At 33.7% G+C, this 25,620-nt stretch overlaps 1 protein-coding gene across 12 annotated transcripts in view; it reads left to right on the plus strand.

Annotated features, from left to right (window-relative positions):
* The window catches only part of GPHN (gephyrin), a 625,991-nt gene that overhangs the window by 251,829 nt on the left and 348,542 nt on the right, over window positions 1-25,620 (plus strand). For all 12 annotated transcript variants that reach the window (XM_038544964.1, XM_038544965.1, XM_038544967.1 and 9 more), the window contains exon 3: window positions 23,191-23,248. In XM_038544964.1, the coding sequence (XP_038400892.1) occupies window positions 23,191-23,248 (58 nt within the window). The remainder of the gene's footprint in view (window positions 1-23,190; window positions 23,249-25,620) is intronic.

Raw genomic sequence — 25,620 nt, forward strand, 5'->3', positions numbered from 1 at the left:
ATAGTGATTTCAGATTTCTGGTCTACAGATCTATGAGAGAATAAATTATTATTGATTTAAGCTACCAAGTTTGTAGTGATTTGTTAAAGTAGCTACAAGAAACTAATACACTTGGCTGATCCATAAAGCTAATTAAATCTCACTCTCCGTCTATTTCGGATTGCTTCCATGTAGCAAAATATAACTGAAGATATATACCTCTGTCCTTACATTCCATGATCATCAACTTCATATTGGGCTATTTCATGCACCCTAATGATTTATTTCTCTAGTCTAGGAGTTGGAAACTTATTCTGTAAAGTACTAGGTAATAAAATTTTTAGACTGTGGCCCATATGGTTTCTGTCATATATAACCATTCAACTTGGCTATACAAGTACAAAAGCAGCCATAGGCATAATATATAAACAAATGAATGTGACTCTGTTCCATAAAACTTTATTTACAAAACAGACAGCAGGTCAGATTTTGCCAAACCTTGTACTAATACATTCTCTCTTCCACCATATTCCTCTACCTCTTCAAATCTCCCAACACCTCCTCCTCAGTCCTCTCTCTCTTATTTTCTGACTTTGCATCTTGTGTCATGGAAAAGAAAAAAACAAAAGAGAATTTCCCTATGTTTTCATCACACTTACCTTCCCTGCATCTGAATTCAAGCAATCTATCTTCTCATGTATTATTACTGATGAATATACATGAAAGAATCATGCAAATTTCTCAGCAAGGTCAAGCCATCCATTTGTGTACCAAATTCTATCCTTCACCCACCCAAAGATATAGCTCCCACAATTTTCCAGTCTCCTGAATTTATACTTTTCTCTTTTCACTTTTGTTTTTTAAAGATTTTAATTATTTATTCATGAGAGACACACAGAGAGAGGCAGATACACAGACAGAGAGAGAAGCAGGCTCTTCACACGGAGCCTGATATGGGACTTGATCCCCAGGCCTGGGATCACTACGTGAGGTGAAGACAGACACTCAACCACTGAGCTACCCAGATATCCCTCACTTGATTTTTCTTATTAACATACAAACATGCTGGTATTTTCCCATAAAAAGATATCTTTTGGTGCCTTTTTAATTTCCAGTTACTGACCTATTTATCTTTTTCTCTTTATAATAAAGCTTCCAGGACGCCTGGGTGGCTCAGCAGTTGAGCGTTTTTCTTAGGCACAGGGCGTGATTCCGGAGTCCCGGGATCAAGTCCCACATCGGACTCCCTGCTTCTCCCTCTGCCTGCTGCTTCTCTCTCTGTGTCTCTTATGAATGAATGAATGAATAAATAAATAAATAAATAAATAAATAAATAAATAAATAAATAAATCTTTAAACATATATATGATAAAGCTTCCCTTTATAGTATAAAATATTTCTCTACTCTCTATATACAGTTCCTCTCCTCTCATTCTTTTTTTTCTCATTCTTAAACCTTATCATGTAAAAATTCAAAAAGAGAGTAGTATAAGAAATCCCCATGTACCCATTACACCTCTCCAACATTTAATAATTCTTGGCCAAATCTGTTTCATCTCTACCCCCACTCTCCACATATACCACTGGACTATTTCCAAGGTAATTCCTGTCATCAAATAATTATATCCACAAATATATCAGTATGTGTCTTTCAAAGACCAAAGTACTTTAGTTTTTTTAAATGAGCATAATACCATTACCTAAAAAAAACAATATTAATACTATACCTAAAAATAACCAATATTAATGTCAAAGACCCAGTGTATGTTCAAGTGTTCCTGATTTGTCTTATATTTTTTTTTATTTTTACTTTTGATTTGTTAGAATAGTATCCAAACAAAATTTTGACTTGATGTATTTCTTAAATATTTTCAAATCCGTAAGTTCTCTCTTTTTTACTTTTTTTCCCTCATTCAAATTATTTATTAAAAAATGCAATTTTTCCAACACTACTTGTTGAAGCGCCTATCCTTTATCCATTGTGTATTCTTGGCACCTTTGTCAAGAACAGTTGACAGTATATATGTAGGTTTATTTCTAGGCTCTATTCTTTTCCATTGGTATATATGTCTGTCTTTATGCCAGTACTATATTGTTTTACTTTCTGTATCTTTGTAATATATTTTGAAATCAGAAAATGTGATGCATACAGCTTTGTTCTTTCTCAAGATTGAGTATTTGAGATCTTTTATGGTTTCATATTAACTTTAGGATTTTTTGTTTATTTCCATAAAAAAATGCCTCTGTGATTTTGATAAGGATCATGCTTATTAATCTGTCAATTGCTTTGGATAGTATGGATATTTATTTTATTTTATTTTATTATTTTTTAAGGATTTTTTTTAATAAAAAAACTTTCCAACAGTTAATCTTTTATAATAATACTGGAAACTGAGTTCTCTCAAGTTTATTAGGATTTGACCCTTGTTAATGTTTTTCCCAGATTCATTGCATTTATAAATTCTGTCTCCATTATAAACACCCCAATAATTATTGAAGATCAAGTCCTCACAAAAGGCCTTACTAAGTTCATTACACATAAAATACTGCTCCAAATTATGTATGTGATAACAATTGAACACTGTTAGTTGGATAAACACTCTCCCATGTTTATCAAAATTAGGGACTTTGGAATAAGGAGGTATTATTTGTTGGTAGCAGAATAATGAACCCTCAGTGATTACAATTAGAATTTTTATATTCATTTTTAAATTTCTAATTTTCATAAATGTTTTAATGACCCTTCCTGTATTTCAAATGGTTCAAATCATTACTTTCAGCATGGAATAGGTGACTTTCCAGAATTTCCAAATTTCTTTTCAGGGAATATGTATGTTTAAAAAAATGGTTAGGGCATCTGAGTGGCTCAGTTGGTCAAGCATCTGTGTTTGGCTCAGGTCATGATCTCAGTGTCCTGGGATTGAGCCCCACACTGGGCTCTCTGCTCAGAAGGGAGTCTGCTTCTCTTCCTCCCTCTGACCCTCCCCCCTGCTCATGCTCTCACTCCCCCCCTCTCTCAAATGAATAAGCAAATAACCTTTTTAAAAAATAAATAAAAATAGAAAATGGAGTTGGGTCTTTGTGCTCATAAAGACATTGTTCTGCAAACATTAACTGTCTTAAAGTGGGGTCTTTCCTTAAATGTCTTAGGTTCCCTATTTCTTCTGGCACTAAGGATTCCATTAAGGATAATTGTCCCAATTTAGTTATATCTGTAATAACATTCTTTCTGCCCTTCACTTCCTTCTGTCATCTTCTCAGTCTTTAATTAACTATGAATTCTCAGAGCCACAGCTTCCATATATTCCCAAAAGCACTTTATGAAATAAAATCTTCTTTACAACAATCCTAGGATGTCATGAGAAGATATAACTGAATGTAAGGCTACGATCTCCTTTCTCTTCACATCCCAGAGCTACTTCCTTTCCCCCAAAAAGATGACCAGGTCTGGCTTTGACACAAGGAGACTCAAGAGGAGATTTCTGTAGTTATCTAATATCACATCCCTGTATAATTCCTGCTGAACGCAATTTAGGCATCCGCACTCCTCCTGAAAGAATTCTGTGGCCGTTACCCCTGAATGTCAGCAGTCCCTTAGAACTGGCCGTTTCTTCTTCTTTCACTTTGTCCTCTAGATTTCTTTCTCAGAAGATGTTTTTGTTTTTGTTTTTTCAGAAGATGTTTTGAGGGTAGTATGGACATTTTAACAATAATAAGTCTTCCAGTCTATGAATTCAAGATGTCTTTTCCAATTATTTGCATCTTTTAAGTATCTGTTAGAGATGCTTTATAGTTTTTGGTATACAGGTCTTTTACCTCCTTGATTAAGTTTACCTCTAAGTATTTTATTTTATTTTTTTTGATGTGTAAATGGGATTGATTTCTTAATTTTATTTTTGGGTAATTTGTTGCTAGTGTATAGAATGCAATTGACGTTTTAATGTTGATCTGATATCCTGCAACTTTTCTGGATTCCTTCATTAGTTTATAACTTTTTTTGTTGTTGTTATATTGAAGGTTTTCTATGCACAAGATCATGTCATCTGCAAGTAGAGACATGTTACTTTTTACTTTCCAGTTTCTATGCCTTTTATTTATTTTTCTTGCCAAATTGCTCTGGCTAGAAATTCCAATACTATGTCAAATAGAAGTGGTGAAAGTTGGCATCATTGTCTTATTCCTGAACTTAGAGGAAAAGTTTTCAGTTTTTCACTATAAGTATCATGTTAGCTGTGTACTTTTCATGTATGGCCTTTATTTTACTCGGGTTCATTCCTTCTATATATACCCAGTATGTTGAAGAATTTTATCATAAGAATGTTGGATTTTAACAAGTGCCTTTTCTGCATCTATTAAGATGATCACATGATTTTTATCCTTTTTTCTGGAATTGTGGTGTATCACATTAATTGACTTGGACATATTGAACCATTTTTGCATCCCAGGGATAAACTGCACTTGGTCATGATGTCTATCCTTTTAATGTGCTGCTGAATTTGGTTTGCTAGTATTTTATTGAGGATTTTTACATCTTTGTTTATCAGGGTTATTAACCTGTAGTTTTCTTTTCTTGTAGTGTCTTTTCTGGCTTTGATGTCAGAGTAGTGCTGGCATCATACAGTAAGTTTGGAAGTGTGCCCCTTCCTTTAGCTTTGTTCTGTTTTTTGAAGAGCTTAAGAAAGGTTAGTTAATTATTTCTTAAATGTTTGGTAGAACTTACCAGTAAAGACATCTAGTCTGGGCTTTTCTTTCTTGAGAGACTTTTCATTTCTGATTCAATCAATTTATTAGTTATAGGTCTATTCAAGTTTCCTAATCTTCATGATTCAGACTTGGTAGATTGTACCTTTCTAGGAATTTATGTGTTTCTTCTATATTACCCAATTTGTTGGCATATAAATGTTCAAAATAGCTTCTTTTTGTTTCTTTGGTATCAGTTGTAATGTCTCCTCTTAAATTTCTAATTTTGAGTCTTCTGTTTCTTTTTCTTTTCAGTCGAGCTAATTGTCTATATTTTTCAAATGACCAACTTAGTTTCCTTGAGTGTTTCTGTTGCTTTCCTATTCTCTACTTTGTTTATTTCTGCATTAATATTTGATATTTTCTTCCTCAGATTAATTTTGGGTTTAGTCTGTTCTTTTTCTAGTTCCTTGAAGCATAACATTAGATTGTTTAAGATTTTTCTTCTTTTTAAAAGTACCATTTATTGTTACAAAACTCCTTTTTGGTACTGCTTTTTCTGTATCCCTTCAGTTTTGGTTTGCTATGTGTTTCCTTTTCATTTTTCTTAAGATAATTTATAGTTTCCCTTTTGATTTATTCTTTGGTCCAATGCTTGTTCAAGTGCGTGTTGTTTAATTTCCAATATTTGTAGATTTTTTCTTTTTACCAATTTCTAGCTTCATTCCATTGTGGTAAGAAAAGATCCCTGCTATAATTACAATACTTTAAAATTTGTTCAGCCTTGTTTTATCACCTAATGTGTGATCTGTCTTGGAGAATGTTCTGTGTACACCTGAGAACAAAGTGTAGTTTGTTGCTATTGTAGAATGTTCTATATGTCTGTTAGGTCCCATTGGCTTATAATGTTTTTCAAGTCCAATGTTTCTTTATTAACTTTCTGTCTAGATGTTCTATTTTTTAAAGTAAAATATTGAAATCTCTGTTATATTATATCATAGGCTGTTTATTTCTTCAAATCTATGTTTGCCTTACATATTTAGGCACTCTTATGTTGAATACAGATGTATTTATTATTATTATATCTTCCAGATGAGTTGATCCTTTATCATTATATAATGTCCTTCTTTGTCTCTTAAGACAGTTTTTAATTTACATTCTATGTTGTCTGAATAACTAGTCACCCCTGTTCTTTCTTGGTTACCACTAACATAGAGTATCTTTTTCCATTTCTTCACTTCAAGTCTATGTGTATCCCTGGTTTTAAGTGAGTCTCTTGAGGACAGCATGTAGTCTGATCTTTTTTTTTAATCCATTTTTAATCCATAGAATCACTGTATGTTACTTGATTGGGAAGTTTAATCCATTCACATTTAACATAATTATTGATGGTTAGGGACTTGAAACTGCCATTTTGTTAATTTTTTTCTGATTTTTTTCTTAGGTTCTTTTTCCTTTCTTCTTCTCTTGTTTTCCTGTATAATTTCATGATGTTTGTAGTGATATGCTTTCATTCCTTTCATGTTATCCACTATAGGTTTTTGCTTTGTGGCTACATGTTGCTTACATAAAACATACGTATAATAGTCTATTTTAAGCTGATAATGACATAATTTCAGTAGTATGCAAAAACTCTACTCTTTTACTTCTCCATCCCTCATACACTTTGTTATTTGAGGTCATTTTTACATCATCTGTATTTATATTTTTATGTACATTTTTATATTGTATATCCATCACATTCTTGTATTTAAAGTTAGCATTGACACTTCTAGGTCTTAACTTTAATTCTTAAACTAGAAGTGATTTACACTCCACTATTGCAGTATTCTGTATTTGTCTATATACTTATTTTTATCAATTGGTTGTGTACCGTATTATGTTTTTATGTTGCTATTTAGCATCATTTTGTTTCAACTTGAAAAATTCCCTTCAGCATTTCTTGTAAGCCAGGTCTAGTAGAGATGAACTCCTCAGCTTTTGTTTGTCTAGGAGTCTCTATATTTCTTTCATTTCTGAAGGATAATTTTGCCAGGTATTATATTCTTGGTTAGCTCTTTCTGCCCTTTGCAACATTTTATTACACAACTTGCCACTGCTTTTAATAAGCTAATTAGAGTTACGAAGAATGTCTCCAAGAACGAGATTAAGCATGGTGGTATCCTACATTCATCTGTATATGTAACTGCATGATATTATTCTAGATATTATATAGAATGAAAAAAAATGGGTAAAATATGGATCCTCCTTTCAAGAGGCTTATATTTGTGTAGTTTTTTCTAGATATGACTTATTATCTGGCCACATTAGAAAAATTGTCATATATTTTGTGATTAAAGGCATTTTTTCCCTTTCTTCCACCATCTCTTTGCATGAAGACATACATGGGCATAATTGAGTACCACAAATATCAGATATAAGAAAAATCAGTGCTAGTATTAGATTTGCTCTCTAACAAATATTAGGAAATCTAATTTGGGGAGCCCCTTTGATAGTATATTTTCTAGGTCATGATCCTCTTCCTCTATGGAAATGACAAATCACTTAAGTTAGAGTTCTAAATACGACTAAAGAGCATTTTATTGTCACGGTGCCAGAGGTATCTTTACATTTTTGCAATTTTGACCACTTATATAAGGAAACTGATCATTGTACATACAAGGTTTTCATACTGACATTATTTGGATTAACTTCCTTAACCATTTTTGTTGGTCATTACCTAATAATGCTGGTCCACAAAGAAGAAAATAATTTTAATGCAATTAGAAGGAAAAAAAATGTAACTTTTTAAAATAGCATTAGTATTTTATAGCTAGCGATAATTCATATACTTTTCCTTATTCACCAAACTCAAAGTGATACTCAAAACATTTCTCTCTTAGGTTAGACATGTTATAATATAAATTTATTTTGGTTTTTTTTGTACCTATATATTTTTTCTTTTAAAAGATCTTGTATTCTGCTAGTACTGCATAATGAGATGTTTAGTCAATTGTTTGATACTCACATGGGAATTTTCAAACTTTTTAAACACAGTTTTCTCTTAACCCAACTTTTTTTACCATCTTTTTTGATTTAATATCTGATTTCCATACTTATGTTATTGTTCAAATAAGAGCAGACTAAAGGTCCTTCCGCATGCATCCACCTTCAAGGTTGGTTTATGTTTTTCTCTATTACGCAGTACAGTTAGAAATTTAGCTGTTTCAAAATGGAATAAAAGCATACTTCTTTAGAATCTATGAAAATTTCATAGATGGTTTGCTTTTATGATATTGTATTTCCAGCTGTGCTCAGATATACTTTTTTTCTTAAAGCATGTCTTTTCTCTGAATGTCACAATTTCACTCTGAAATTGCGATATTAAAACCTAAAAATTCTTAACATCCCCTGAGGAAATAAAATTTAGAGAACTGCTGATTCATAGACTTCTCCTAAAAAACCATATTTTGAAATATTGATCTATATATTAGCATTTTATATTTTGTGCAACTGATTATGGTTGGACCTAAACAGTGTTTAATACTTCCCATTTTAGATGAGTTTAGGGTCATTTTAATTACAAAATTGTCATTTATTTGAGTCACCTGGTGATTTAGTAGCATTTAACAAATTTTTAATGAATCAAAAAGTTCTATGAGAAAGAAATAATTATTGAATGAAACATTTAGGACAAATCAGTGGCAGAAATATAAATCGAATAAAGAAGACTCTTGGTTTCTTGATTTGATAATTTACCATTTGTTTTCTTAATATTGTACATCTTAAAATAAACCTTTGCTAAACCATGTTACCAGGAGATATACTTTATTGCAACAATTCTAGCTTGGAATTTATTTTAAAGATTTTATTTATGCATTTGACTGAGTACAAGCAGGGGAAGTGGGAGAGGGAGAAGCAGTCTTCCTGCTGGGCTCCATCCCAGGATCCTGGGATCATGACCTGAGCTGAAGGCTGACACTTAACAAACTGAACCACCCAGGCAATTCTAGATTTGAATTTTAGTAAGCATAGAATAAAATAGACTAAAATAATCACTTGTGGAATTTATTGGATATATGTATATGTTAAATAAGTCTAGTAATCTCATTTTTATATTTGAGAGAAAAAACTTTCTAATGGGATTATAATTTTTAGCATCATTTAGACAACATGATCTTCTGGTGGTGGTGGGGAATTAATGTGGTTTTTTTGGAATTAATGTTTCTTAATGTTAAAGTGACATCTGATAACTTCTAAAATAGCACGGACCAAGCCATATGCTTTATATTTATAAAAATATAAAAATATTTTTAGAATACTGTCTAAGCAAAGCTAATCCATTAAAATTAATGTATGAGGCAATAGTTGGACTTCTTATAGAATCACTTAACATTTCGTGCTTGCTTCTTCAGTCAAGTTGAAAGCTCTGAGTAGAATACTGCCCAAACTAAGACATCTAAGATTTATTTTATAGAAGTCAACTTATGCCACATTCTGTATATAAAAATATGTAATAAAAGGTATTAAAATGGAGACATTGCTTTTAACAAAGGATTCACTGAAGAGCTTGTTTAAAATTTTCATGTCTAGCTCTCACATCGTTCACTAATTCACTGAACGTGTTCTCATTTACCAAGCTTTAAGTGATGACTATGTGTCCATTACAAAAGCAGCTCAAAATGTAATCTGTACTTTCATAATCTAATGGAGGATACAGATCTCTAAGTAAGTAGTCAATCAATCAATAATAACCAATCCTAGAATGCAGTTAAGAATAAAGCAATACTTATAATAGAAAAAGTGCTTATATTTGATTCTAGAGTCTGAGTAAGTCTTCTGAAAGTGAATTTGATTCTCGAAGGATGATTAGGAGTTTGAGGGATGGAGATGGGCATTTAGGATAGGAGCAATAAATACATAGGGCAAGGGATTGCCTGATACATTTATGAAAACAGAACAAAAATGTTGTGAAAGGGTAACAGGAAATGAGAAAAAACATGGAATCAGAAATTGGGTTACAAAAGGTGTTGTTTTATCAAATTTCAGAAGATATTATATATAAATTAAAGTAATATGACATGACAAAAATTACATATTAGAAAGGTAAGACTTGTGCATCTATGATAAGGATAATATTGAAATTGTGATTAGAAATTATAAACTGTTAACATTAGAAAGTAGAAGCAGAGGAATAGGTATTATTGAGATAAATTAAGGCAAGTAGAAATATGACTCAGTTACTAATTGTTGTAGGAACTAAAAAAGAGGAAGACATCCAAGAATATTTCCACATATCTGACGGATTACTGGATTAATGAATATTTACTACAATAAAAATTGGATAAAACTGGAGGAGAAGCAATTTTGAGTTAGGAGATAAAATTAAATATTTCTGAGCAGCTCTGAATTATCTTTAAACACTATTACTAATACATATGGACCAGTTTTTTTTTTTCTGGAATATTTCCACTAATGGAAATAACTACTATATACAAATTTATTTTTTTCTACATAGGTAGATTAATTTATTCAGAAAAGCCATGTAATAAGAAATTTATTAAAGGAAACTATCTTAAGGAAATAAGTATATTATCACATTTAATACTTACAGTAGTTAGGGGAACAAAGCATAGTCATGCTTCAATAGAGAATTGTTGATAATATACAAAAGAAGATATGGAACATTTTATATAATAAACCAAATGTTAGGCCACCAAAAAGTATCTTAGTAGATTTATAAAGATTGAAATCATATAAAGTCTCTTTTGTGATCACTATGGAAAAAAGCTAGACATCAATAAAGGGGGAAACTAGAAAATTCACAATACATGGAAATTAATTCATTGTTAACCAGTGGTTCAAAAAGAAGTCATAAGTGTACTTAGAAAAATATTTTTAGATGAATAAAGCAAAAACACAACATACCAAACTTATGAGATGAAGTGAAAGCACTGCTCAGAGTGATATATTTATAAATACTAAAATTAGAAAGGTAGATACATCTCCAATCAATGAGCTAATGTTATACCTTGAAGAATTGGAAAAGAAGTGAAAACTAAACCCCAACCTAGCAAACACAGCTGTGACAACAACAGAAAAGTGGGAGGAGAATAGAGGCATAGAGCAGCAGAGTTTTTGTATGCTATTGAAGTTAAATGATCAATTCAACCAGATTGTTGTAAATTTGGGAAGTTAAATGTATTTCTCATGAAAGTCAGAAAGAAAAATCTAGAAGATATACAACAGAAAATGACAAAGAAATGAAAAGGATTCATTACAAAGAATATAACAGCTAAACAAAAGAGAAGGCAATAAAACAAAGAAGGAGGGGAAAAGGAAAAAGAGGAAGAAAATAATAAGGATTGGGATAGAGGCCAATGAAATACAAAAGAATAGAAAAACAGTAATGAAAGTAAAACCAAAACTTTGTTCTTTAAAATGACTGACAAACTTTTAGCCAAATTGACTTAAGAAAAAAGAGAAGGCACAAAAACTAGTGAAATATGAAGGTGGGAAAATTACTACCAACCTTACAGAAATTAAAGAATTATAAAGAATACTGTGAACAGTTGTATGCTCACAAAGGAGATAGCCTCAATAAATAGACATTTCTAGAAACATGTGAATTACCTCAATTGATACAAGAAGGAACAGAAAATCTCAACAGACCTATAGCAAGTAAAGAAATTCAATTGTAATACAAAAAACTACCAACAAAGAACCATCTAGGACCAGATGACTTCATTGGTGAATTATACCAAACATCTAAAGAATTAACCACACTGCTTCTCAAAATCTTCTAAAAAGCTGAAGAGGATAGAACATGTCCTAACTTATTCTATAATGAGGCCAGCATGACCTTGCTAGGTCTCAAAAGTAAGTTACAGACCAACATCCATTATGAATATATATGTAAATATACACATATTTATATATATGCAAAAATATTCTGCAAAATAATAGGGAACTGAAGTCACCAACATATCAAAAGGATTATACGTAATGACCAAATAAGATTATCCCAGGAATTCGGGGGATCCCTGGGTGGCGCAGCGGTTTGGCGCCTGCCTTTGGCCCAGGGCGCGATCCTGGAGACCCGGGATCGAATCCCACGTCGGGCTCCTGGTGCATGGAGCCTGCTTCTCCCTCTGCCTGTGTCTCTGCCTCTCTCTCTCTCTCTCTCTGTGACTATCATAAATAAATAAAAATTAAAAAAAATTAAAAAGAAAAAGAATTATTGTTAAAAAAGAAAAAAAAGATTATCCCAGGAATTCAAGGTTAGTTCAACATGAGAAAATCACTGTACTATAACACATTAAAGAACGGAAAAAAAAAACCACATTATCATCTCATTTGACACAAAATACATTTAACAAAAATCAAAACCCCTCCATGATAAAAATACTGAGAAAACTAAGAGTAAACAGGGCACTTCCTTAACATGATAAGAGGCATTTATGGAGAACACACAGGTAATAACATCATGCTCAGTGATGAAAAACTGAACATTTTTCTTTTAAATCCAGGAACAAGACACAGGATATTTATTTTCACTACTGATATTGAACATTGCATTTGAAGTTCCAGCAAAACGATTAGACATGGAAAAGAAATAAAAGACATTCAGAGTGTTCAGGAAAATGTAAATCTATTTCTATCCACAGTTAAACTCTGATCCTATATATACAATATTGTATAGAATCCACAAAGAATATTAGATCCAATAAATGAGTTCAGTAAAGTTGCAGAGTACAAGAACAACATAAAAACCACTTGATTCTATATACCAGCAATAAATAATCTGAAAAGGAAATTAAAAACAACTCCATTTAAAATGCCATCTGAAAAATAAAATGCCTAAGAATAAATTTAACCAAGGAGGTAAACGACTTGTACAATGAAAACTACAAAACTGCTGGAAAAAATTGAAGAATAGCTAAAAGATGGAAAGTCATCCCATGATCATGGACTGGAAGACTTCATACTGTTAAGGTATCAATGCTATTCAATGTGATCTACAAATTCAGTGTAATCCCTATCAGAATTCAAACAGTATTTTAAAAATATACACGATAAAAACTATACCTGAAATTCATATGAAATTACAAGGGTCCACAAATGGCCAAAACAATTTTGTAAAAAAAGAACAAAATTGTAGGACTCACATTTCCCCATTTCAAAACTTACTACAAAGCTTACACTAATTAAAACAGTGTGGCACTGTTATAAAAACAGATCTATATAGGCCAGTAGAATAGAATCAAGAATCCTAGTGTGGCACTGTTATAAAAACAGATCTATATAGGCCAGTAGAATAGAATCAAGGATCCAGATATAAATTTGCATATTCAAGGGAAATTGATTTTAGACAAGGGTGCTATTAAGGTTGTAACAACAGCTTTGGGAAAGAAAAGTCTCTTTAACAAATGCTGCTAGAACAATTGGATTTCTATGTGCAAAAGAATTAATTAGAACTATTTCATATCATATACAAAAATTAACTCAAAATGGACCAAAGTCCTGAATATAAAAGCGAAAAGTATGAAACGCTTATAAGAAACCATAGGGATGAATTTTTATGATCTTAGATTTTTGTTTTTCATCATGGAAGGTGTACTTTTTAATCCCCATCACATATTTAATCCATCTCCCTCCTTGACCTCCCCTCTAGTAACCATCAGTTTGTTGCCTATAGTTAAGTCTGTTTCTTGGTTTGTCTCAGTCTCTCTCTGTTTTTTCTCCTTTGCTCATTTACTTTGTTTCTTAACTTACACATATAAGTGAGATCATATGGTGTTTGTCTTTATCTGACTCACTTGTTTCATTTAGTATAATGCACTCTAGCTCTATTCACATTGTTGTGAATGGCAAGATTTCATTTCTTTTTATGGCTGAATAATATCCCATTGTATATGTATGCCACATCTTCTCTATCCATTCATTTATTCATGGACACTTGGGCTGTTTCTATATTTTGGCTATTGTAAATAATGCTGCAGTATGCACAGGTGCATGTATCCTTTTGAAACATGAAACAAACAGCCAATAAACACATGAAAATATTCCCATGTCACTAGTTATTAGGGAAATACAGGTCAAAACCAAAAAGAGCTACCAATTTACACCCATTTCAGTGGTCATTAAAAACACACACAAAAATAACAACTGTTGTTAAGGATGTGGATACACTGGAATCCTAACACTTTGATTGGGATAATATAAAATTGTACAGCCACTGTGGAAAATTGTTTGCCAGGGCTTGAGGTGCTATAGTTGAAATTACCATATAACTGAGCAATGCCACCAATGCCACCTCTCAGGTATATACCCAAAAGAATTAAAAAGAGAGACTCATATCTTATGCCAATGTTTATTATGGCATTATTCATAATAGCAAAAAATGTAAACAATTTTAAGTATTCATTAACAGATGAATGGATAAACAAAATGTGTGTGTGTGTGTATATATATATATATATATACACACACACACACACAGGGTTTATTCAGTCATTAAAAGGAATGAAGAGATACAAGATACATGCTATGATATGGATGGAATTTAAAAACACTATGCTGAGAGAAATTAGATAGACACAAAAGGACAAAATATCATATGATTCCACTTATATGAGGTTCTTAAAATAATCAAGTTCATAAAGAAAAAATCAATTAGTAGTTACTAGGTCTGAGGGAATGGGAAAATGGGGTGTTAATTGCTTAATTACATTTTCTTTCTGTGATGGATAAATTTTGGAAATGGTAGTGACAGTTGCACATCACTGGACTGTAACTGAATCATGTATTTTAAAATGGTTAAAATATGGTACCAGAGAAGGGAGTTAAGACGGCACAGGAGTAGGGCACCCTAAATTAGTCTAGTCCCTGGAATTCAGCTAGTTATCAAATCATTCTGAATACCTGTGAAATAACTTGGAGATTGGAGGAAAATCTGGGGTAATATATCAGAAGATACTGAGTAGAGTGGGAGACTACTTAAGGAACCTACTGCAAAGTATTATAAGCAGCAGAGTACAAAATCAGAACTATTAGAAGTCTTCTGCACTTCCCGAGCTTAATGGGGCCCAGGTGGCACAGTGTGGTCTCAAGATCCCCAGGGTCAGAAGAAGAAAAAGGGTGCCTGAAAGGGGCAGAATTCCCAGGCATTGGAGTGGGGAAGCTTGCTGAACATAGTGAGTCTAGATGCCGGTAACCTGCTCAGTGTTTCCATACTGCAAACCGTTGCATGATCCCACAACCGATATCCAGGCAGGGGCCTACCAAAGGCAGAAATGGAGAAAGACCCTTTTCTGTCTGTCCACCAGAGGAACAACAGGAGTTCATGCCACAGGAGTCTGTAGAATTTGGAGACTTCAATCAGGGTAGAGGGCCTTATATAAAAACACTCAATCTCAAGCTGGGTGAACACAAGAGATTGGAAGGAAACTAGGGAGACAATAGTGACTGCTCTTTTGTGAGCCTTTTGTCTGATTTGACATTTGTAAATACCTTCTGCCACTCCATAAGTTGTCTATTCGTTGTGCTGATTGCTTCCTTTGCTGTGAAAAAGCTTTTTACCCTGATGAAGTCCCAGTAGTTCAATATGCTTTTGTTTCCCTTGCCTGTGGAGACATGTTTAGCAAGAAGTTGCTGCGGCCGAAGTCGAAGACATTACCGCCCGTGTTCTCTAGGATTTTGATGGATTCCTTGTCTCACATTTAGGTCTTTCATCCATTTTGAATTTATTTTTGTATATGGTGTAAGAAAGTGGTCCAGTTTCATTCTTCTGCATTGGCTGTCCAGTTTTCCAAACACCATTTGTTGAAGAGACTGTTTTTCCATTGGATATTCTTTCCTATTTTGTTGAAGATTAATTGACCATAGAGTTGGGGGTCCGTTTCTGGGTTCTCTATTCTGTCCCACTGACCTATGTGTCTGTTTTTGTGCCAGTACCATAATGTCTTGATAGCTATGGCTTTGTAATACAGCTTGAAGTCCGGAATTGTGATGCCTCCAGCTTTGGTTTTCTTTTTCAACATTCTTTTGGCTATTTGGGGTCTTTTCTGGTTCCATACAAAGTTTGGAATCATTTCCTCCAGCTCTGTGAAAAATGCTGGTGTTATTTTGATAGACATTGCACTGAATGTGTAGATTGCCTTTGGTAGTACAGACATTTTAACAATATTTGTCCTTCCAATCCAATAGCATGGAATGTTTTTCCATTTCTTTGTGTTTCCCTCAGTTTCTTTCATAAGTGTTCTATAGTTTTCAGAGTACTGATCTTTTACCTCTTTGGTTAGGTTTATTCCTTAGGAGTCATGGCTTCTGGTGCAACTGTAAATGGGATCGATTCCTATATTTCTCTTTCTGCTGCTTCAGTGTTGGTGTACAGAGATGCAACAGACTTCTGTGCATTGATTTTGTATCCTGCGACTACGCTGAATTCCTGATCAGTTCTAACAATTCTTGGTGGAGTCGTTGGGTTTTTACGTACAGGATCATGTCATCTGCAAAGAGTGAAAGCTTGACAACTTCTTTGCTGATTTAAATGCCTTTTATTTCTTTTTGTTGTCTGACTGCTGAGGCTAGGACTCCCAGTGCTATGTTGAACAACAGTGGTGAGAGTGGACAACCCTGTCGTGTTCCTGACTGACCCTACGGGAAAGCTCTAGTTTTTCTCCGTTGAAGAGGATGTTAGTCGTGGTCTTTCATATATGGCCTTTATCATGTAGAGGCATGTTCCTTCTATCCCTAGTCTATAGAAGGTTGTTATCAAGAAAGGATGTTATATTTTGTCAAATGCTTTTTTTCCATCTATTGAGAGGATCATATGGTTCTTATCCTTTCTTTTATTAATGTTGGTATATCAGGTTGATTGATTTGCAGATATTGAACCATCCCTGCAGCCCAGGAATAAATCCCTGCTGGTCATAGTGAATGATCCTTTTAATGTACTGTTGGATCCTGTTAGTTAGTAACCTGGTGAGAATTTTTGCATCCATGTTCCTTCATCAGGGATATTGGTCTGTAATTCTCCTTTTTTGGTGGAGTCTTTGGTTTGGGGACTGAGAATGAGTTTGGAAGCTTTCCTTCCATTTCTACTTTTTGAAACTGCTTCAGAGGAATAGGTATTAATTCTTCTTTAGATGTGTGGTAGAATTCTGCTGGGAGGCCTTCTGACCCAGACTCTTGTTGGGAGGTTCTTGATTACTGCTTCAATTTCTTTGCTGTTTGTGGGCCTATTCAGATTTCCTATTTCTTCCTGTTTCAGTTTTGGTAGTTTATATATTTCTAAGAACATACCCATTTCTTCCAGATTGCCTAATTTGTTGGCATATAATTGCTCATAATAGTCTCTTAAAATCATTTCTATTTCTTCGGTGTTCATTGTGATCTCTCCTCTTCCATTTATGGTTTTATTTATTTGAGTCCCTTTTCTTTTCCTTTCTTTTCTTTTCTTTTCTTTTCTTTTCTTTTCTTTTTTTTTTCTTTTCTTTCTTTTCTTTTCTTTTCTCTTCTTTTCTTTTTGATAAGTCTGACTGGGGGTTTATCGATCTTATTAATTTTTTCAGAGAACCAGCTCCTAGTTTCATTGATCTGTTCTACTATCTTTCTTTTTATTTCTATATCATTGATTTCTACTCTAATCTTTATTTCTTCTCTTGCTGGATTTAGGCTTTATTTGCTGTTTTTTTTTTTTTTTTTTCTAGCTCCTTTAGGTGTAAGGTTAGGTTGTGTATTTGAGACTTGTTTCTTGAGGAAGGCCTGTAATGCTAAATACTTCCCTCTTAGGACCACCTTGGCTGCATCCCAAATGTTTTAGACTGTTGTGTTTTCATTTCCATTTGCTTCCATGTATTTTTTAAAATCCTCTTTAATTTCCCGGTTGACCCATTCATTCTTTAATAGGATGTTCCTTAACCTCCATGTATTTGTGGTCCTTCCAAATTTTTTCTTGTGGTTGACTTCAAGTTTCATAGCATTGTGGTCTGAAAATATGCATGGTATGATCTCAATCTTCCTGTGCTTGTTGAGGCCTGATTTGTGACCCAGTATGTGATCTATTCTGGAGGATGTTCCATGTGCACTCGAAGATGATGTGTATTCTGCTGCCGTCGGATAAGATGCTCTGTATGTATCTGTGAATTCCATGTGATTTAGTGTGATTTAGTGTGTCATTCAAAGCTCTTGTTTCCTTGTTGATCTGCTGCTTAGATGATCTGTTCACTGCTCTGAGTGGGGTATTAAAAGTCCCCTACTATTATTGTATTATTGTCAATGAGTTTTTTAAGTTTACTTAGTTATTAATTGATTTGTAGATTTGGCTGTTCCCAAGTTAGGGACATAAATAGTTGCAACTGTTACATCTTCCTGTTGGGATAGACCCCTTTATTATGATACAGTGTCTGTCTTCAGCTCTTATTGCAGTCTGTTTAAAATCGACTTTGTCTCATAGAAAGATGGCCACTCCAGCTTTCTTTTGATGTCCATCAGCATGATGAATGGTTTTCTACCCCCTCACTTTCAATCTGGAGGTGTCTTTGGGTATAAAATGAGTCTCTTGTGAGCAGCATATCAGTGGGTCTTGTTTTTGTATCCATTGTGATACCCTGTGTCTTTTGATCGGAGCTCTTAGTCCATTTACATTCAGAGTAATTGTTGAAAGACATGAATTTAGTGCCATTGTATTACCTGTGGAGTTGCTGTTCCTGTAGATTGTCTCTGTTCCTTTCTGGTCTTTGTTACTTTAGGTCTCTCTTTCCACTCAACAGGTCCCCTTTAATATTTCTTGCAGGGCTGGTTTAGTATTTACGAAGCCCTTCAGTTTTTGTTTGTCTTGGAAACTCTTTATCTCTCCTTCTATTGTGAATGACAGCCGTGCTGGGTAAGGTATTCTTGGCTGCATATTTTTCCTGCTTAGCACATTGAATATATCATGCCAGTCCCTTCTGGCTGCCAGGTCTCTGTGGACAGGTCTGCTGCCAGCCTTATGTGTCTACTGTTGTAGGTTAAGAACCTTTTCTCCCGAGCTGCTTTTAGAATTCTCTCTTTATCTTTGTATTTTGCAAATTTCACTATGCTGTGTCATGGTGTTGACCTATTTTGGTTGATTTTGAGGGGAGTTCTCTGTGTCTCTTGCACTTGAATGCCTGTTTCCTTCCCCAGATTAGAGAAGTTCTCAGCTACAGTTTGTTCAGATATACCTTCTGCTCCTTTTTCCTACTTTTCTTCTCTTCTGGAACTTCTATGATATGGATGTTATTTTGCTTTATGGCTTCACGGAGTTCCCTGAATCTACCTTCTTCAACTAATAGTTTCTAATAGTTTTCGTTCCCTCTTCTTCTCAGCTTTATTGTTTTCCATAATTTTACCTTCTATATCACCTATCCTCTCCTCTGCTTCTTCAATCCTCATAGTGATTATATCCTGTTTGTTTTGCTTGTCAGTTATACCTTTTTTATTTTTTTATTCTTTTTATTTTTAGCCTGACTAGGTTTTAGGTCTTTTATCTCTCCAGCAAGGGTTTCTCTGGGGTCGTTTAACCTTTTTTTCAGGTCCAGGTAGTAGTCTTATGACTGCTGATCTTAATTTTTTTTCAGATACATTGCTTATTGTTATATATGTAATACATATTTTTCTTTCTTTTTCAGCTTCATCTTTCTTTAAAAGTTTAACTTACATATCACGGACTCACTCTTCTGAATCATTTGTCCTTGTTTTTATGGTCTCCACTTGGCACTGCATTTTAATGATAGCATTTTTTATTTCAGCTTGCCTAAATTTTAGTTCTTTCTTATGGTATGGGGTTCTCTAGTGTCTTCTATGGTTTTTTTAAGCCCAGCTGATATCTTTATAATCGTTTTAAATTCAGTTTAGACATATATACATATATATATATATGTATATATATGCAAGGAAACAAAGAATAAACATACTTATGAATTATAAAAAATTAGAAATATTGAAAAAAAACTGAAAATAATAATAAAGACTAAACAATAAAAAAACAGTGAATGCTAGATACTATTTTTCCCTCAAGCTAAAGCTTTGTGGCCCTCTGTGATCAGTAAACTTGCTGTGAGTGAGTTGTTTGTGCTGGTTATCTGGAGGAAGGGTGTGTTGTGCTGATTCTCAGGTGGACATGCCCTCATGGAAATGTGCCATAATGGTGCAGGGAGGCATGGGTTCATGTAAGCAGCTCTGGACTCCAGTAGGTTGTGCTGTTTTGCTCCCTGAAGGCTCTCAGCGCTGATGGGCAGGATGAATATGGCTCCTGCTCTGCTCTTTAGCCCTGAAGATGAAAATTCCCATCACCCACCCTTCAGTGCTTCCTCACAGAGACCAGTCAATCACTCCTGTCTTCTTGGTTTCCTTCAGAATTCTGTGTTCACCCTGCCTGTGCATGAGTGTTCTTATCTCAGGCATGCAACTGAGTTCCAAAACTCCAACCAAATTTTAGGGACTCCTGTGGTGAGAACCCGCACGTTCCTCCCAAGGAATGTCTTGCCAGGCCTCTGCCGTTTGCCCCACTAGTCCCAGGAAAGTGTTTGCACAACCACACAGTGGTTGACAGTTTATGGCCACACTAGCCAGACTGGCACCTGTACTCCCTGTCCTCAGCCTGCTTCCATGGTCTTGTGCCTGGGAACAGTGCCACACTTAGGCACCACCCATTCTTTTAACCCATGAGACCATGCCCTCATACCTGGGATTTCACCACTTGAGCACCTTTAAGCCAGGCCCCTTTGTATGGTATCGTAGAAGCCTTCTAAAAGTTCTGATTCTGGGGATCCCTGGGTGGCACAGCGGTTTAGCGCCTGCCTTTGGCCCAGGGCGCGATCCTGGAGACCCAGGATCGAATCCCACGTCGGGCTCCCGGTGCATGGAGCCTGCTTCTCCCTCTGCCTATGTCTCTGCCTCTCTCTCTCTCTCTGTGTGACTATCATAAATAAATAAAATTAAAAAAAAAAAAGTTCTGATTCTGCACTCTGCTGCTTGTAATACTTTGCAGTAGCCTCCTTAAGTAGGTTCCCTCCCTGCTGCTTTCTCCTCAGCTATATCATACCTGATCCAAGTCTCATTTCCTACCTTCCAAATGGTAGTACGTATCTACTCGTAGACTTGCAGCACTTGTTTTCTCATACCTATTGATTTCTCAGGTGTTCAGAATGATTTGATAACTGTGGTTTTCTAGGAACAAGTCAACTTTAGGGTTCCCTACTGCCCTACTCCACCTATTGATTTCTCAGGTGTTCAGAATAATTTGATAATTATGTGGTTGCTTTCTAGGAACAAGTCAACTTTAGGGTCCTTTTTTTTTTTTCAAGATTTTATTTATTGAGAGGGAGAGACAGCACACACATATGAGAGAGAGAGAGAGGGTGAGAGAGCGCTGCAAAAGTGAGCACAGGTGGCAGGAAAGGGCAAAGGGAGAGGGAGAATCAAGCTCGCCAGAAGCAGGGAGCTCTGTGCATTGGGGGGCTCCCCCTGATATCACGACCTGAGCTGAGAGAGACCCTATACTATAACCAGCTGAGTCACCGAGGGGCCCCTCCTCTGTCATCTTAACTCCTCCTCCATTTACATGCCTTTTTAATAGTTAAAATCATTGTGATTGATCTGAAGTTAATGTAGGGATACTAATCTAGAAGCCTACCTTCCCTATGTTGGGATTTCAGCAAAAGCAATACATGTAGCACTGGTAGTCTACATTATTCCAGAGAAAATGATTTTTTTTATTGAAATAAAATTGAAGTTTATAATAGCAACTTTGTTTTTATTTTTTCTTCCACGAGTCAACCATTATCACCATTGCATCTTTGAATCATTATTGTACTAACAAATCTAAACTATTTCTGTAATCTATGGCATTTACTTAATAGTTGTTGTAGACTGCTTATACTATTACCAGTCTACTTGATAATGATAGATACTTCTTAAAAACTTTATTTTGAAATAATTTCAAACTTTCAACTTCTGGCTAGTTCTATTGTGACACCTAAGTGCATCATATTACATTTGTTTACTCAGTTTGCTTCTTTCTATGTAAGACTATGATTTCTTTGCATTCTCATTTTCTGGGCTGTATCTATTACATAACATAAACTCAGAGAATAAAATGTATAACTCATTATTTGTAAGACTGTAAGTTGTCCTTGAGTTTTCAATAGCTCTTTCTCTAATTTCTTTATTGATATTCCAACAATCTCAACTTTTAACTTAAAACTTTAATAATTGACTAGTGCAAACACTTTTTAAGTGCATGCTTCAAACCTTTTATGGGTAGTTACATAATTTTTCATTTTGATAACATCTTGTCTTGTTATTTATCTTACTATGTTCTTATTTAGTATATCATTTATATATGTTGTATAATATGAATTAAGTTAAATGTCATTAATGTTTCAGCATTTAAACATGGCACTTTAAATCTAGGAAGTACTTCTCAAATCAAGGTTTGAATACTTTTTCCATTAGCAAGGATAATTGTAATATTAAAGGGTTTAAATGTAGAGTTTTTAATAAAATTCATTTGTCTGGATTAAGTTATTAAAAAAATTTTTTTTAATTTTAAAAATATAATTTAACTCAATATATCCACTATATTATTAGGATGTATTCAGTATTCTTAAATTAACCTTTTTTATACTAAATACTTTAAATTTGGTATATATTTTACACTTAATGTTCATCTCAATTACTTCCTTCGTTGTGAAAATTACTGAATCATTCTGTGTCTCATTATCCTCATCTTTACAATGGCAAGAGTTATAAGAATTAAATTAGATAATGTATGACATACCTGGCAGATGATAAGTGTTACATATAAATCTTAGTGACTTTCTTTAAAAAAAACAAAAAAAACCAAATACAACACAATTTCAAACAGGTGAACATGGCAGTAACCTCACTGCTTTAAGGCAAAGATCGTATTTTAGGGACTAAATTGTAACCCTTAAACATTCAGCTGTTTTCCTTGGACAAATATGGACATACACACACATTTCTCTGACTCCTTGTTTAAATTAATTTTAAAAAGAAACAAAATGATTATCGATTCATCAATTGTGACTCGTGTATAACACTAAGATGAGATGTTAATAACAAGGAAACTTGGTGGGGCATCTGGGAAGTAAATCTCTTTATTTTCTACTCAATTTTCATAAAGTCACAACTGCTCTAAAAAGTAAATTCTGTTAATTAAAAACAAACCAAAAAAGGAAATAACATGTCTGCTATTAGTTCTTGCTACATCTTAGTTGTGACAGAGTCCATCAGCAAAAGTAGTAGCATTATTAAAAAAGTATCAATAAGAGAAGTTTACAGCTAAAAATATAATTTTATGTTTCCTCTTTTAGTAGTCATCAAAAAACTCTTTTTAAGTAATATATGGAAAATTTAAGCATGAAAAGTTCATTTTTATTCCCGGTTCTTGGGGTGGGCAATGGACAATTAATGGTGGCAGTCTGATGCCTAAGGGTAGAAATAGTCCATATATTTTTATACACTATTGCCAGTTTTGAGAATATTTTCTTTTCCTAATTTCAGGTTGGGTGGGACTATATCAGCATACAAGATAGTACCAGATGAAATAGAAGAAATCAAGGTATAGTATGCCATTTTTCATCTCTAAGAAGACTTAGTATCATGCCGGGTAGGTGGGGAAAGGATTGCTTTTTCTTTATACTATTGAATCTTTGGATGTGTTGGGACATCATTTAATTCACAGTTATCTTATTTGAATTTAAAAATATAAGATAACCCTCATCAGATTTCAATTACTATTATCAATGCATATGTATGAAAAATATTTGGAGGATCTAAAAGGAACTCTTTTATGTGAAATTCATTGAAACTCTACTTAAGAAACACTGTACATTATCATTTACTATGCAAAATGGATTATCTTTCTAAGTTGTTTTATTTTCCCTGTAAGTTTTCAATAATTATAAATAATACCAGTTTCCAGAGAATATTTCTTGATTCCACTGAAAACACAGTAGCTAATTGCAAGTTAAAATTTATAGTACATTAAATGAAAACTTGACCTTATTCTTGAAAAATTAAATCATCTGCATTCTTCTGTTTTTAACATTTTACTTAATCCTATGGACTTTCTTCTGGTATATCATGTGGCCCTCCTCTAAGAGCAATTTACAATCCAATAAAAACTAAACTTACCATATATTATATAAATAAAATTTAACAAATGGATAGCAATAGTCAAGGATAACAATATTGAGTTATTAACTTGTTAACCGTGACATGTAAAGATCTGAACAAATCATTAAGCTTGATTTAATCAAACTTTCTAAAATCAAGTTCAAGAAGTTCAAATCTTCATCAGTAATTGTTCATTTTCTCACAGTATTTTAAAATCAGTTAATATCATTAGTCTATCATGTAATGTACTATTAGTGCCAATATGTCACATGTATATAGCCAATATCAGTAATTAATCCAATAATTACATTCTAGCATTAAAAAAAAAAAGCAGGATTATCAAAAGACTCATTCCAACTTGATATAAATTCATAAAATACTTTGGGAGAAACCTTAGGTCCAAAGCAGGTTGTGTTGCTATTAACTTAAAGAGGAAGTAGAAAGAATAAGTTTGAGAAGAAAGAGGGTAAGTTTTGTACTTACTAAATTTGAGATCCCTCTCAGATAACTAAATACCCATTAAGTCATTGGTGAAATCAGCCTGAACCTCAGAAGACAGATAATTTTATCTTTCAATTGATATTGAGATTTGTCCTTATCTAAGAATTACTTGAGGGATCCCTGGGTGGCACAGCGGTTTAGCGCCTGCCTTTGGCCCAGGGCACAATCCTGGAGACCTGGGATCGAATCCCATGTCGGGCTCCCGGTGCATGGAGCCTGCTTCTCCCTCTGCCTGTGTCTCTGCCTCTCTCTCTCTCTGTGTGACTATCATAAATAAATTTAAAAAAAAAAAAGAATTACTTGAGGCCATCCTGTTAATGAAATCACCTTAAAAATCTATATAAGGTAATGACAGTGAACCAAAATTGTTGACCCATTCAAGAACCAAAGGATTCATATATTTTTTATTAGTTTAATTATCAGAAACACTGCCTATTTTTTTATAGTGTCTTTTCTCTAAAGAAGTAATTTTTTCATTGTGTTTTTTGAAATTCTAGAGTTAGAATATTTATCCCTCAGGAGATTCCTTCAAAAAAAATGATTCATGGATGACAGGGTGACATTACTTTGATTTTTAAAATGGATTTCTGGTGGTATATCTAAAATAGCTTCAGAGAGTTTGAAGCTAGAGGCATAAAAAATATGAAATTGATTCTTGTTTCAAATGTGTTGGAAGAAAACTTGTTATAAAATACTTTATCAACATTTATTTGATGGCACCATTAGCATTTTCAACTAAAATCAGGTATCTTGTTTTGATTGGAGGAAATGTGAAACATATGGTTGTACTGTTCATTTTACTTGATAAATAACAGTAATTTTAAATTATCTAAGTAATACAATTGAGTTCAAATTTGAAATACATCCACAATATACCACATGTAAATATTCATGTTTATTTTTATTATTAAAATATGATTGATTAATAAAACATAATTCAGTTTTAACAAAGTATGATAATCTTCACAATATTTCTAGCACTAGAAATTATTATTTAGTTCATACATAGTTGGAACTAAGCATTTATTGATTGATTACAATAAATCACCACATAGTGGATGCTTGGCCAAAAGCTTAAGGGATAAATGCAAATACATTCCTGGCCCAGTCATGACTATTGCCTGAGTTTTTATTAATTTCCATTACTTTTATTTAGTTTTACTTTTATACACATCCCTAAATATTAACATTTATTTGTGTTTCTCTTTGAATTTAATATGAATTGGGATCCCTGGGTGGCGCAGCGGTTTGGCGCCTGCCTTTGGCCCAGGGCGCGATCCTGGAGACCCGGGATCGAATCCCACATCGGGCTCC

This window comes from Canis lupus, chromosome 8 (genome assembly GCF_011100685.1).
Source record: "Canis lupus familiaris isolate Mischka breed German Shepherd chromosome 8, alternate assembly UU_Cfam_GSD_1.0, whole genome shotgun sequence".
Lineage (NCBI taxonomy): Eukaryota > Metazoa > Chordata > Mammalia > Carnivora > Canidae > Canis > Canis lupus.